The sequence below is a fragment of the Misgurnus anguillicaudatus genome, chromosome 7 (assembly GCF_027580225.2).
Source record: "Misgurnus anguillicaudatus chromosome 7, ASM2758022v2, whole genome shotgun sequence".
Taxonomy (NCBI): domain Eukaryota; kingdom Metazoa; phylum Chordata; class Actinopteri; order Cypriniformes; family Cobitidae; genus Misgurnus; species Misgurnus anguillicaudatus.
Window position 1 is genome coordinate 20,441,337 of NC_073343.2, and position 13,359 is coordinate 20,454,695.

The 13,359-nt window shown below is 37.7% G+C and overlaps 1 protein-coding gene across 1 annotated transcript in view; it reads right to left on the bottom strand.

The window, feature by feature from the left end:
- Window positions 1–2,467: 2,467 nt before the first annotated feature.
- Window positions 2,468–13,359, bottom strand: part of LOC129417826 (protein O-mannosyl-transferase TMEM260) — a 58,193-nt gene continuing 47,301 nt past the window's right edge. The window contains exons 11-16 of the mRNA XM_055172667.2: window positions 12,564–12,735; window positions 11,993–12,132; window positions 10,737–10,913; window positions 8,397–8,450; window positions 8,200–8,284; window positions 2,468–2,724 (exon numbers count right to left, since the gene is read on the bottom strand). Of these exons, the coding sequence (XP_055028642.2) occupies window positions 2,470–2,724; window positions 8,200–8,284; window positions 8,397–8,450; window positions 10,737–10,913; window positions 11,993–12,132; window positions 12,564–12,735 (883 nt within the window). The 3' untranslated portion in view covers window positions 2,468–2,469. The remainder of the gene's footprint in view (window positions 2,725–8,199; window positions 8,285–8,396; window positions 8,451–10,736; window positions 10,914–11,992; window positions 12,133–12,563; window positions 12,736–13,359) is intronic.

A 13,359-nucleotide genomic window follows, 5' to 3' on the forward strand; every position in this document is an offset into this window, starting at 1 on the left:
TCTGTCACAAAATACTACATTTATGATGCTAGAGCATCTGTATCTCAAAACAGAGACCATACAGTGATGCTAAAGCCATAGACCTTTTAAACGATGTATAGTAATGTTAATATTATTCATGTTTTTAGACAGTAGACTATATAGATATTGTTAGCAGCGTTAAAAAAAAAACGACGACATCATGCCCACGAATAAGTGCGCGTCAAGAGGTTAAAAAAGAGAATGTTTCCATTGTTTTAATTTTAGATGATGGAATATGCAGAAAGAATAGAATTAGGGTAAAAGGTCTGTTGCTTTATAGCATATTCAGGTTGTGCATCATGTTTATGAAAAGTAACTTAGTAAAGTAACTAATTACTTTTGAAAATAAGTAATCAGTAAAGTAAATGGATTACTTTCTTGGAGAAGTAATCAGTAGTCAGTAACTAATTACTATTTCCAAGTAACTTGACCAACACTGGTTGCCAGTAATACCCATTAATACTGTAACTTCTACAGAATTGTTTTACAATGTACAGCTAATTTTTCAGCTGTATTTTTCATTTATGGGGTGTGACTACCCAGTCTCACAAAATTATGTACTTATAGTCACATCATTTTTTTAATAATTTTTCGTGATACTGTCACGAATTTCCGTGGTTTTTCGTGATTGTGTCATTGTCACGTATTGGTTACTCAACTGCTTTTTCCTATTTTCAAACCATTTCCGCTTTCGATTCAGGGTTAGATTTGGTGTTTGCATTAGGATGTCACTTTAAGTATTGGTTTATACTATCTTTTTACTATTATATTTTCTAAATTTAAAAACATTGTCGCCTGGCGTAAGGGTTAGAGTTGGGTTTGGGTAAGGGGTCATTTTATGTAAATCCAACCCTAAACTTTAGGAAATTTGTTACAGTATCACGAAAAAGAATAAAAAAATTGCGTGACTAGGTACGTAATTTCGTGTGACTGGGCGTGACCACATGAATGTTACCTGGTGTTGTCACCGCCATATCTCACCAACTGGCAGCAAGTGATTTGCTTACACGGGTTTGTTAATATCATACAGTAAGTTGCCTGTAGACAGTACATTAAAGATTACTTTTGTTGTATGCGTTCAGGAGATTTGAGTTTGAGATACTCTATATGCTTTAAATTTCAAGTTAAAACAAAGAGGACTATATACCGTGCTTAAACCAGGGGTCTCCAACGTGGTGCCCGCGGGAGTCTTTGAGGTGCAACAAGTAAAACAAAAGTTTTGAGTAGATTTATTATATCAAAAAGTAGCCCTGCAGATTGTTTAATCCATTGTTGTAGCCCTGGCTCACAAAAAGGTTGGAGACCCCTGGCCTAAACCATAACCCTTCTGAAGAAATAGGTGGGGCCAGTTTCACCTATAACCACCAAACAAGACATAAACATCAACACTTTAAAATCCAGCTAAGTGACCCAGGGGGCTTGAGCCTCCTTGCTGTTTGCTGCTATGTTTTAACTTAAATCCATAGTGAATAACCATTAGTGTTATATTTTTGGTTTTAAAATAAAAGCTATATTCCACAAAAGGCCACGTGTTACAGTGATTTTAATTATCAAAGTGGAACTAATAATTTCTCTCCCGAGTAATAAACATCAAGTAATGCTAACTGTGCATTGATATGAAACAACAGGCTAAACGTGGCTCATTCAATAGTGCTGCTGTTTTATAAGAAAAATTGTGTTGTATTGGAAGATGATGGAGGTAGGCAGCACTAAAGGCCGAGACAGGGAACTGGGTGGGGCATTTCAAAATCTGTCCCAGATTAATGGGTCATTCTTAATCTCTCATGGTTGGACACCCCCACCCAAACTCAATCTCAGACCTTGGTGATCTTAATGTGAGAGAAATACATGCGTGTGACAGTGGGGGAGGAAAATTATTCAAAGAGAGAATGAGAGCGGGAGCCTTTGATCATCAACGCAACGGATATTAACATACTGAATGTGACATTTTTTATTTGTTGTATATGAAACACACAAATATTTGTAAAGTCAGACTTGATTACGAAGAGTGTGCGTGTTACCTTCAGCGTGGCAGTATCATGGTGAACAGCAACAATGTGACAAACATATTGTATGGAAATATTAAGTCTTGGGTTTGTATTCAACACATGGAGAAAATACACTTAAGACTTAATTTGTATATTACAGACCTCAAGCCATATTTTATACCGTATAAAGTCTGTCAATCTAAATGAATGACTTTCTGTGCTATAACCATAATACAGTTGTGAATCAGTAGTCTCTACAATATAAAAGATCTCAGTACAAAAGTCTCATATTGTCCCATATTTTCAATCCATTTGTCTGTGAGAAAACTTCTCTGTTAAATGCAACTTTTTAACTCTGTATCTTCTTTCAACTCGTTTTTGCCTTTTTTGGCCGCCTGTATACAAGCTGACACATACCCAGTGTAGATGTTTTTAGTGTTGTTTTTTCTCAATTCCTGTCTCAGACCTTTTGTCGTTCTCTGAGTCTGTCTCTCTCTTTCCTGAGGTGTGAGATGGCCGAGCGGATGGCTTTGCTTTGGGTGTCAGTTGGTTCTTTCTGCAGGTACCGAGTAAAGTGGAGGATGCTGCGACTCAGAAGGGTGTCTGGACCGTAACTTCCGCCCCCTGAGCGCAATAAACGCTCTGCAGCTAGAGCTAGGTTTTTATCCCAGTTGGCTGGATAGTCTACCTGGGCATCCACTATTTGACAGTACAGCTGTTGATTAAAAAAATGCACACAGATTAAAAGATTTGCATAATACGAAGAAAAGATGAGGAGAATTGACAACGTTGAGAGTTAAGGGGAGTAACTATTGAAGGGATAGTTCACCCAAAAATGAAAATTCTGTCAACATTTGCTCACCCTTAAGTTGCTCCAAATTCTTTATAAATTTTTTGTTCTGCTGAACACAAGGGAAGTTATTTTGAGCAATGTTTGTAACCAAACAGTTATGGAGCAGCACTGACTTCCATAGCATTTCTTCATGTTCCTGCCTACTGCATGATTACAAATATCTTCCTTTGTGTTTAGCAAAACAAAGAAATTAATACCAGTTTTAAACAGCTCGAGGAAGGGTAAATAATGAAAATTTTTGGGCAAACTACCTTTACATCAACACTATATTAGCAATAGACCTTTTGCGAGTAGACGTCACAGTTACGTCACTGCAAGCTGCGCGCAATGTGGTGGCAGAAAAACAGTGGAAATAAATTATACACGAGTGAAATGAACAAGATAACTCACTAGAAAATGTGTTGTTGTGCTGTTGAGTGTCAGAACAGGAACGCCAAAAAAAGAATCAATTTTATAAAATACCGTTTTGTAGATAAATGAGGTATTTATGGTTTCAATAAGCCCTTAAATGGATAGACTGGAGTGATGAAATCATCTGGAAATCTATTAATAATTAGAATAGAAAATAATAAGTGAAGATGTCTGGTGTTCTGTCTGTTCCCTCTATGTATTTTGTATAGTGTTTTCATCACATTGTTTTTCTAATTTATTTAGAAAGATTAAAGATTTGAATGAGTTTTACTGAAAAAGCAATAATATCACCATTTATTTAATATTTAATAATTTTTCTGTTTCCTATTATTTATTTTTACCTAATATCTTAGCCTGTCTTCTTCCTGTTTGTTCTAAAATTATTATGTTTACATACTTAATAAATATAGCACACACAATGTAAAGTGTTATTAATATATAAACAGGACTATGCATATTAATTTGTATGTAAACATAATAGTTTAATAATAGTTTTAAAGCAAGGCCTAAATATAAGGAAGAAATAATAGAAAACAGGAAAATGGTAAAATATTTAATAAATAGTATTATATAGAATACATTATAGTTTTGCTTTTATATGTACTTTTGCAAATCATACTGTAAAAATAATTGATTTACCAGTAAAGAACAATACATATACATTACATGCATGCACACATATCAGTAGCCAAGGCATTTAAACTTTTAATTTATCTAAAAAATAAGCGTAACGTGATGAAAACACTACAAGAAACATTACTCTAAAGGGAAACAGATTTTGACAGAACACTGGATCCAGGCGGCAGTGGCTCAGTGGTTCATGTAGGTTGTCTACAAACCGGAAGGTTGGTGGTTCGATCCCCGGCTCCACCGGACCAAGTGTCGAGGCAAGACACCTCACCCCAGCTGCTCCCGATGAGCTGGCTGGCGCCTTGCATGGCTGACACCGCCATCGGTGTATGAATGAGTGTGTGAATGGGTGAATGTGAGGCTAATTGTAAAGCGCTTTGGATGGCCATAGGTCTGTTAAAAGCGCTATATAAATGCAGTCCATTTACCATTTATAAAAATCACAGTTTAACGCTAAAAAACTACTACTGCAGAGCTGTCACTTTCTGCCACCAGTTGGGCTCCGCCCACAAAAAAACGTCATCTCTGTTTGCAAACACGCAAAAGGTCTATTATATCACCAATATCAAATTATGCACCAAAGATCTCCTACTTCTGAAGCTCAATGGTAAAAAGGCTGTGGTTTGATTTCCAGGCAACAGTTCTTTATACTGATAGAATTTATCGCATGAATCCACTATAAGTGACTTTGAATGCAATAGTCTGTCAAATTCATGAATGTAAATACAGAACAGCATTTAGTCTACAAATAATGACGCCATACTAATAATCTAGCTTTGCTGAAGGAAATACCAGTGCATGCAAGTCATCAAAACAGTTGAGTTAGTTTTGAGTAAGCATAGTTTAGAGACTTTGGTTGTGTGCATGAACTGCTGTATCATAGTTGTTTTGCTTCTGTCATGGCCCTCAGTGTGCAAAATATGCCAGTATAACAATGTTACTGTTGCTGAAGTTTACATAATCAATGAAGAATTTATAGGTTCATTTTAAACATTGATGTCTTAGAAAGTGTCAAATATACAACTAATACTTATACAGGTTTCGCACACCTTAGTTAACTTCAAATTCAAGGACCTTTCAAGGACTTTCCATGTCCACTACCCTCAAATTCAAGGACTAAATGTCATTGTGTAACATTGTGTTACCTTTAAAGATACATCGTTACTGTTCCCTTTCGAGGGAACTCACGCTGCGTCACTGCGGTGACACTTTGGGGACGCCTCCAGGGGTAAGTGTGTTTGAATGTGTATATCAAATTCAACCAATGGTGAGGCTTAATGACAAAGACAGGGTGACACGGGAGCCAGGAAGTATATCGCTATCTGAAATATTGCCAAAGACGACGTTACAGGGCAGGAAGTATGGCAATGGAGACGCAGCGCCTCGTTCCCTCAGAGAACAACAGTTAGATATGTAACCCAAGACATTTTCATTTGTCAAACACAACTATGCAAAAAAGCATTTTGGTATGAATCAACATTCGCATACAGAAGGTATAAGCATTTAAAGCGAACAGTTAAGCACGTGTGCTTAAAAAGTCTAGAATTTATGGGCTCTATCTTACACCCGGCGCAATGCGGCACAATGCGCGACGCAAGTGTCTTTTGCTAGTTTCCACCCTGCGCAAATATAATTTCACGTTTAGCGCTGCGTTGTTTAAATAGCAAATGCATTTGCGCCCATGGGCGTTCTGGTCTGAAAACGAGGTGTGTTCAGGCGCATTGCTATTTTGAGGCAACTAAAATAGACTACGCCATTGACCAACAAAAATCTGGTCTAAAGTCTAAAGTCAATGACGCAATATGTTTTTTTGTTATTTAAAGAGCGCATCAGTAATATGCGCCTAAACGGGACGACAACGCGGGTTTGCTTAACACATACATGAATGCGCAGCAGCACAAAAACGCTTTTAAATATGAAAGATTAAAGGATTGAATGTAAAAGATTATTATTGAGTCTCTTGGACATAAATGAGGACTAATTATGAGATGTTAGAAGGCGCAAAGAGCTGCTTCACCTATAGCGTGATAAGTAAATAAATGCTTTGCTTTAAACAAATGCATCTGTTTTTAAATTACCTCACGGATTTATTGTATATGATGACTCTGTACCTGTGGATATGGTGAGATGAGAAACATTTTTAAAAAAAACTGACGCTGTCCAAGTGCTGAACCTAGCAGAGAGCTGTTTGTAAATTCTTTATCTCCTGTTTGTTACAAATAAGTATTTTTACATTACAAACCTTTTCTTACATACTTGTAAATTATTTTTTGATGATATTGGATAGCCATACATTTAAAGCAATTAAAAGCCTGCTTTTTTACTTCCATGACTAAAAGAAAACGGGTTTTAAAGGTTTTAATGAAAAAATAACAATTTACAACAAAATTATTTAACATTAATCTTAAACTGGGGATCTTCTTCCTCCGCTTAGTTTTTCAGTTTACAAAGTCCGTCATCTAAATACGGATTAGATAAGCGCCAGCGCAACAGGCTTTTAAAAGGGATGAGAGCTGAGACTCTCATTGGTTTATTGCACGTTACGCCCAAAATACTCCCATTAATCATTATAGGACCAACCCTTTTCGAACATGCGCTCGGCGCACAAACCATTTTTCCCGTCGTTAAATTAGCAAAAGTGGATTCGGACGCAGGGGCGTAGGCAGAAATTTTATTTTGGGCGGGCCGGGGCAAAACTGGGTGGGCCACTAGTTTATATTAGAATAAAATGACTTAAATAATAATTAAACATAAGAGTAGAAAAAAGAATAGACAATCTGCAAAAAGCAATTTTCGGCGAAGGCAATAATAAAACACTGTCTAAACATGTTCAACCAACACATAGCTCAATAAAGGCTGGACAAACCAGGCCAGGCAGTCTTATTTAGGCTAGTCAGTAGTGCAAAAACAGTTCACCTGAAATAAAGTAGGCTAAAAGTAACAGGAAATTGAAATAATGAAAACTCTCAGCAGAGCACGGTTTGAAATAAATAACAACACACTGCCTAATTTATATTAAATCAACCATATACAGTGCAATCAGCCTGGTGGAAATTAAGCTTTTGTGCCAAAAAATAGCAACTCGTTTAAATTAAGCAATGTAACTTAACCTATAAGGCATACATCTATACACAACACACCACTTTCAGTTAAATCACTTCCCGAGCAAAAATTAAGGAAATTAGTTAAACAACAGGCTTACCTTTGTTGTTTTCATTCTACAAAACAAGACGCAAACGCCTGGGTTTAATGTTGAAAACAGAAATGATCTCATTATAGTCCAAAGAGTCACAGAGTTATTTTTCAAAAAACAAAAGGCACAGGTTTTTGAGCCGAGTAGTACTCGTGGATTCAAATTGGGTTGTACGTGGTTCATCAATTGCCGTTAGATCGGCGGGTCAACCTGTGTCAGTCTGACCGGAGAGCGCACTGGAACTGCCGCCAGGGAGCAAGCGGCAACCGGCGCCGCCAGCGCGCCTGACTAGCCGCCTTGTGGGTTGATGAGTCTGAAGAACTGGGCTGGTAGGACTCGGCAGATGGAGGCAGTGGCGTATCGTCTTCCTCAACTCTTGCTTTTTTAAATAACACATTTAAGAAACTTTAGCCATTATTGTGGCAATTTTAATATTAGCTAAAAAAGCAGTTAGCAACGTTAGCTGGCTGGCTGCCAGAGCCCGTCGCTCCCCACAGAGTCTACCTGTCAGAACCCCTAGCAACCAATTACGTTCCGGAGGCTTCCTACAACTTGCTTTAACAACTCCATTTTATTTAGAAAGCAAATTATACACACACCGGTCAACAATAAATCAGGATTATATTAATGTATTTTCTTAAATACATTTGAATAATAAAAATAAACAAAAAATGTATTTGGATTAAACTTTCCTGGGCGGGCCAGGAAGTTATGTGGGCGGGCCAGTGCCGCCCTGGCCCATTACTGGCTACGCCCCTGGGACACGCCCATTTAGACGTTGCGCTGTACGCTTTAGAAAATGCGCTTAGATCGTTAAAATAGGGCCCTATATGATACTGTCCCACACTACACAGGGAATAATATGGATTTTTTTCCGGAAAACTTCTTGCATAAAATAGATTCAAGCACTTTCAAAGACCTGTATCTATGTAAGTATATTTTCAAAAACTTCACAGGGCCATTTTCCCCCAGATTCACAAACTTTCAAGGACCCGTGGGATCCCTGTTATACCCAAGACTTTCATAAATATTAATACAGTACTGCTTTGCTAGCACTGTGATACTTATAAGGGTTATTATGTGTGATGTCATTTCCTCCTCACATTATAAGAGAGCTCGTATAGACGAGCTTGTGGTTCTCTCTCCATCTTCTCAGCCAGGTCAAATAGGAAGAAGGCCGTTTTCATCCTAAACAGTAAGAAAATAAAGGCACTTAAGTGTACATGGAGTTTTGGTGAAGGTATACAAAACCAAACAGTAAGCAAACACTGATGAGAGCAGTAGACTGTGAGTGTATTACCTGGCCTGCCACATCTCTTCATTCGCAACTCTCTCCCAGGAACCGAGATGAAAGCTGTCATGATCAAATAAAAAAGCCACATTGCTTCTAAATACATGTGTCATTCATCTTCTGAGATGCTTAATGCGGTCCCAAACATGTAGCATTTGGGTATTTACACAATTGAATCGCATTCTGTACCCGAAAAAGCTCAGATGAAAACTACAGTATACATTCATCTAAAGGATTATTAGTAACACCATACTAATACTGTGTTTGACCCCCTTTCGTCTTCAGAACTGCCTTCATTTTACATGCCATTGATTCAACAAGGTGCTGAAAGCATTCTTTAGAAATGTTGGCCCATATTGATAGGATAGCATCTTGCAGTTGATGGAGATTTGTGGGATGCACATCCAGGGCATGAAGCTCCCGTTCCACCACATCCCAAAGATGCTCTATTTGGGTTGAGATCTGGTGACTGTGGGGGCCATTTTAGTACAGTGAACTCATTGTCATGTTCAAGAAATCAATTTAAAATGATTCAAGCTTTATGACATGGTGCATTATCCTGCTAGAAGTAGTCATCAGAGGATGGGTACATGGTTGGGGTCTTCTGCTGTTGTAGCCCATCCGCCTCAAGGTTGTGTGTGTTGTGGCTTCACAAATGCTTTGCTGCATACCTCGGTTGTAACAAGTGGTTATTTCAGTCAAAGTTGCAAAGTTGATTCAGTCGGCCCATTCTCCTCTGACCTCTAGCATCAACAAGGCATTTTCGCCCACAGGACTGCCGCATACTGGATGTTTTTCCCTTTTCACACCATTCTTTGTAAACCCTAGAAATGGTTGTGCGTGAAAGTCCCAGTAATTAAGCAGATTGTGAAATACTCAGACCGGCCCGTCTGTCACCAACAACAAAATTGCTTAAATCACCTTTTTTTCCCATTCTGACATTTAGTTTGGAGTTCAGGAGATTGTCTTGACCAGGACCACACCCCTAAATGCATTGAAGCAACTGCCATGTGTATTATGAACAGGTGTTCCTAATAATCTTTTAGGTGAGTGTATATATTAAAACATATAAAAGTAGTTGTTAATGCAGATAATTTTGTACATTGAAAGCTCAACTGAACTGCAGTATTACAAATATGAGATAAGGTGGTAATGTCTTGACATATTCATACATTTTGATGCTCGCCTATACTGCACCAGTTTGGGTTAACCTGAACGTGGCCCTTTTAAAAGCAATAGATTAACAATATTAAACAAAAAATGCTACAGTTATTGAATGCGCCTCCAGTATTTTATAGAGGAAATGATAATTAATCATAAAAGTAATCTTATTGAAATTCCCCAAACTTTGGTGCATCATTCATTCAATCACTGGTTTTCAAGTATGCATCAGTTTAATACACTGACCAAGTTTGTGACCTCATCGGAACCCAGTGAGATTCCCGTTTTGTACACATTAAGCATTTTTGTACACATTAAGCATAAGTTTAAAACCAGCCAGTAATCCATCGGATCACATTCTGCATATTTTCAAACCATACAACAGCTGATCTTCAACTTCGTCTGTCTCTGGAAACTCTCTGTGGCGAACGACTCCCATATTTTTGCATTTCTCCCTCTCCGCTACATGGTTAATAAACGTGCGGCCTCTCCTTCAAAGGAATATTTTAGCGTGTGACTTCCCCGCTAATATTTGGCTGGCAGGCAGGGATGGACACGCTTGTAGTGGGTGAGAGGAGAGTAATGTCACACCATTCAACCCCGATTAACTTGCTGAATACCAGCCGGCTGCAGAAAGCCTCAGTGCTGGAGACTGAAACTAATTTGACTTTATACACAGATATTGACACGCGGCAGTTTAGAAAGTCATTAGGGTGGGGTCAGCGGACTAATAATGACTTTGAAGCTGGAAATGGAGGCTGTATGCGCAGCATGAAGTCAGAAGAGTGCACTTTAATATTGGTAAAGACCAGAAACACTTTAACAGAAGTATGCAAGGGGAAAAACAGGGATGGGGTGCACCTGATGAGAATGTTGACAAGAGTGATACTGTCTACCCCTTACAAAAAGTACCAGACTAAAATTCATGTTTGAGCTGCCATAATTAATAAAAAAAAACTTGTACTGACATATCTTCACATATATTAGCCAGTATTGTAAGGTTTATTTATAAAAACTGCTTAAATGTCCCAGTATAACTAAGGCCTAGTGCTGGATTAATCTAAACCCTGTCTGGGAAACCACCCCTTTGCGGTCTAAACATTGTAATGTAAGATATTAAAGTCAACCAAACAGTGGATAAAGGCTATTCTATGAAGTAAACATACACTAGCATAAGTGATGTGCTACCTGTCGTGTGCCTCGCTCCAGTTGTAGAGGTGCAGTGTGCGCTGGGCCCATTTCTCAGGGTCAAATGGGGTCTTGACGGGTACCAGCTGCTCACAGACGCCCCAGGGCCAACGAGAGAAGGTCCTCTCCCAGCTGGGGTCGCCCTCGGTTAGACCAATACACACGAACACAGGCCTGCTGTAGAACACCAGAGCAAACGCAGCTAAATTCGACACATAACCCCTTAGTATCACTCTAGAGAACTACTTGGAGCAGGAAACATTTTAATAATAATCTCTATGCGAACAACAAAAACATTTGAACAGGATGTAAGGCTTAACAGGTCATTGTTAAGATAGTTCAGGATGCTCACTGGTTAATGCAGCATCCCAGCTGTAGTAAAATCTTTGATTTAGCTATGATGTGAAATGTTAGTACACAATGCACACAGCACCCATAGTGGATTTTGGCTTGCAAATTTAGGTTATTTTTTTGGGTTGTGTAACAGCAAGGGAATCTGTCTTTAAGGTGAACGGATTAAAGAATTTGGGTAATAAAACAAGCCTTACATTTTTACTTTAATGTTATACAGTAACTCAAGTAGATGTCACCAATGCTCTAACATTGCACTTTGGCCATGAATAGATATTTACAATTTAACAAACTTTGTTTTATTAATGTACATTCAAATAAACATGTCATTATGTCATTTTTAACTATATATATTTTAATAATTCTAATGAATATAAACTACTGATCTGTTACATTATTACTGTTTGTAACCATGTTATTATAATGTTTGTAAATGTCTTATTAATGCTTTCTTCCTTTTTTGCTTTTTTCCTAAACAAAACTGTTCAACCACACCTCCCGAAGAAAAATATTCACATTTTTGTTTTCTTATAAAAAACAGCATGACGAATTTGCAAACAGAACATTGCCATACATTTCTCCATGTGTTTCACCCTTTGTTTACTTTATTCTCTCATTACTGCCTACCAGGAAAACCCTACTTTTTATTGCCCCCTTCTTAGAGACCAGGGGCTTTACCAAGGAAATACTGCCGTCTGGTGGAGGGAGGCAGTATATATTCTTTATTTTCTTTGCTTATTTTCCCACCGGAATAAGGTCTTAACTACAGGTGGTTTGTAATTGTTTAAAACATTTTGACAAATACACTAAAATACCTTATATAAGTGCTTTTTGGGTAGTAGCATATACACATTACGTATAAACAGAGAACCGCTTATGTATGTGTGGGTGTGTGTTAAACGTACTTCATATTGTGCTTGAGAAACTCTTCAATACTGAATGTTTTCTTTTCGGCACTGTTGATGGGGTCCCACCAGCGTCCGGGAAAATTTACTCTGGGAAGATGTTTCTGGAGTTTCTCCACGTACCAGCCATACGTCATCATCTGTATTATATAAAGGACAACAAAATCAACACTCATTCATGTGCGTGACGGGCCTGTTTGAGTACTCTTTGCTGAATGATTTTTTTAGATGACTTCTGATGGATTATGACTAATTCCAGAGAACACACAAACCAATAAAGTTTATCTTGAATGCCCTGTATGTCACTTTGGATATACGCATATGCCAAAAGATCAATTTCTAGCCAAAATGTAGGATATTTTAGAGCTGAATTTTAAATTCGCTGTAGCATATAAATTATCCATCAATTTTTTTAGATTTTTCTCTTTCATATATTTTACTTCACATTCACATTTCATATATTTTATTTACTTGCTCGGAAAACACAATTTTGAGACTTTATCTCTTGATATTTCCAGATTGTCCATTGTAGTGGCTTGAGAAATAAAAACAGGTGCCACAGATGACTGACCTCCTGGTCAACAAGGCTGAGGTCTGGCCGGAGACCCTGGCAGTAATGGAGGTAACGCAGCGTGTTGCCGGGGAGATCACCTCGCGTCAGCACCAGAGATCCTTCCGGCAATGAGAACACAACTTCTCGACCAAATCTGTCCACAACGTCATTGCCGCTTTGATCACACTCTCTGTTGACACACATACACAATACATAGTAAGAAAATTCAGTGCTGCCCTTTGATGCCAAATTATATTTTTCCCATTACAGCACATTATAGGTTTAAATCATGTGCTGGTGTACATTATTTAAACTACGTCGGATATTATATATTTTGGATATTATTTTATAAACATAACTGTTCAAATGCTATAAATCTATTGAATCAATATAAAAGTTATTTTTAAGTAACAAAGTAAGTCGACGTATGACCTCTATCGCCTCTGAACTTCAATATTAATATGAATACCATATATACATTCAATCAGTCATCACTTCCAAAATGAATTCAACAGATCATCTTGTTAATGCTATAAATTAATTATAACAACAAAATGTCATCATGAACAAGAACATGAACAACAATATCACATTAGTTCATAGAATGTCCAAAATGACATTTCCCTTACATTCAACTTTCAAGTGTGCATATTGACTAGTGGTATACACATTAAAGGGGCATTATGTAGCTTATTAATTAAAAAATCTGTAAGATAGAGTTTTCATTTGTATATTTATGAGCCATCCATAATGTATTAGAAAGAATGACAACTTGACTGTCCTCTACGGTTGTCTTTTATCAGCCGGTAGGCTC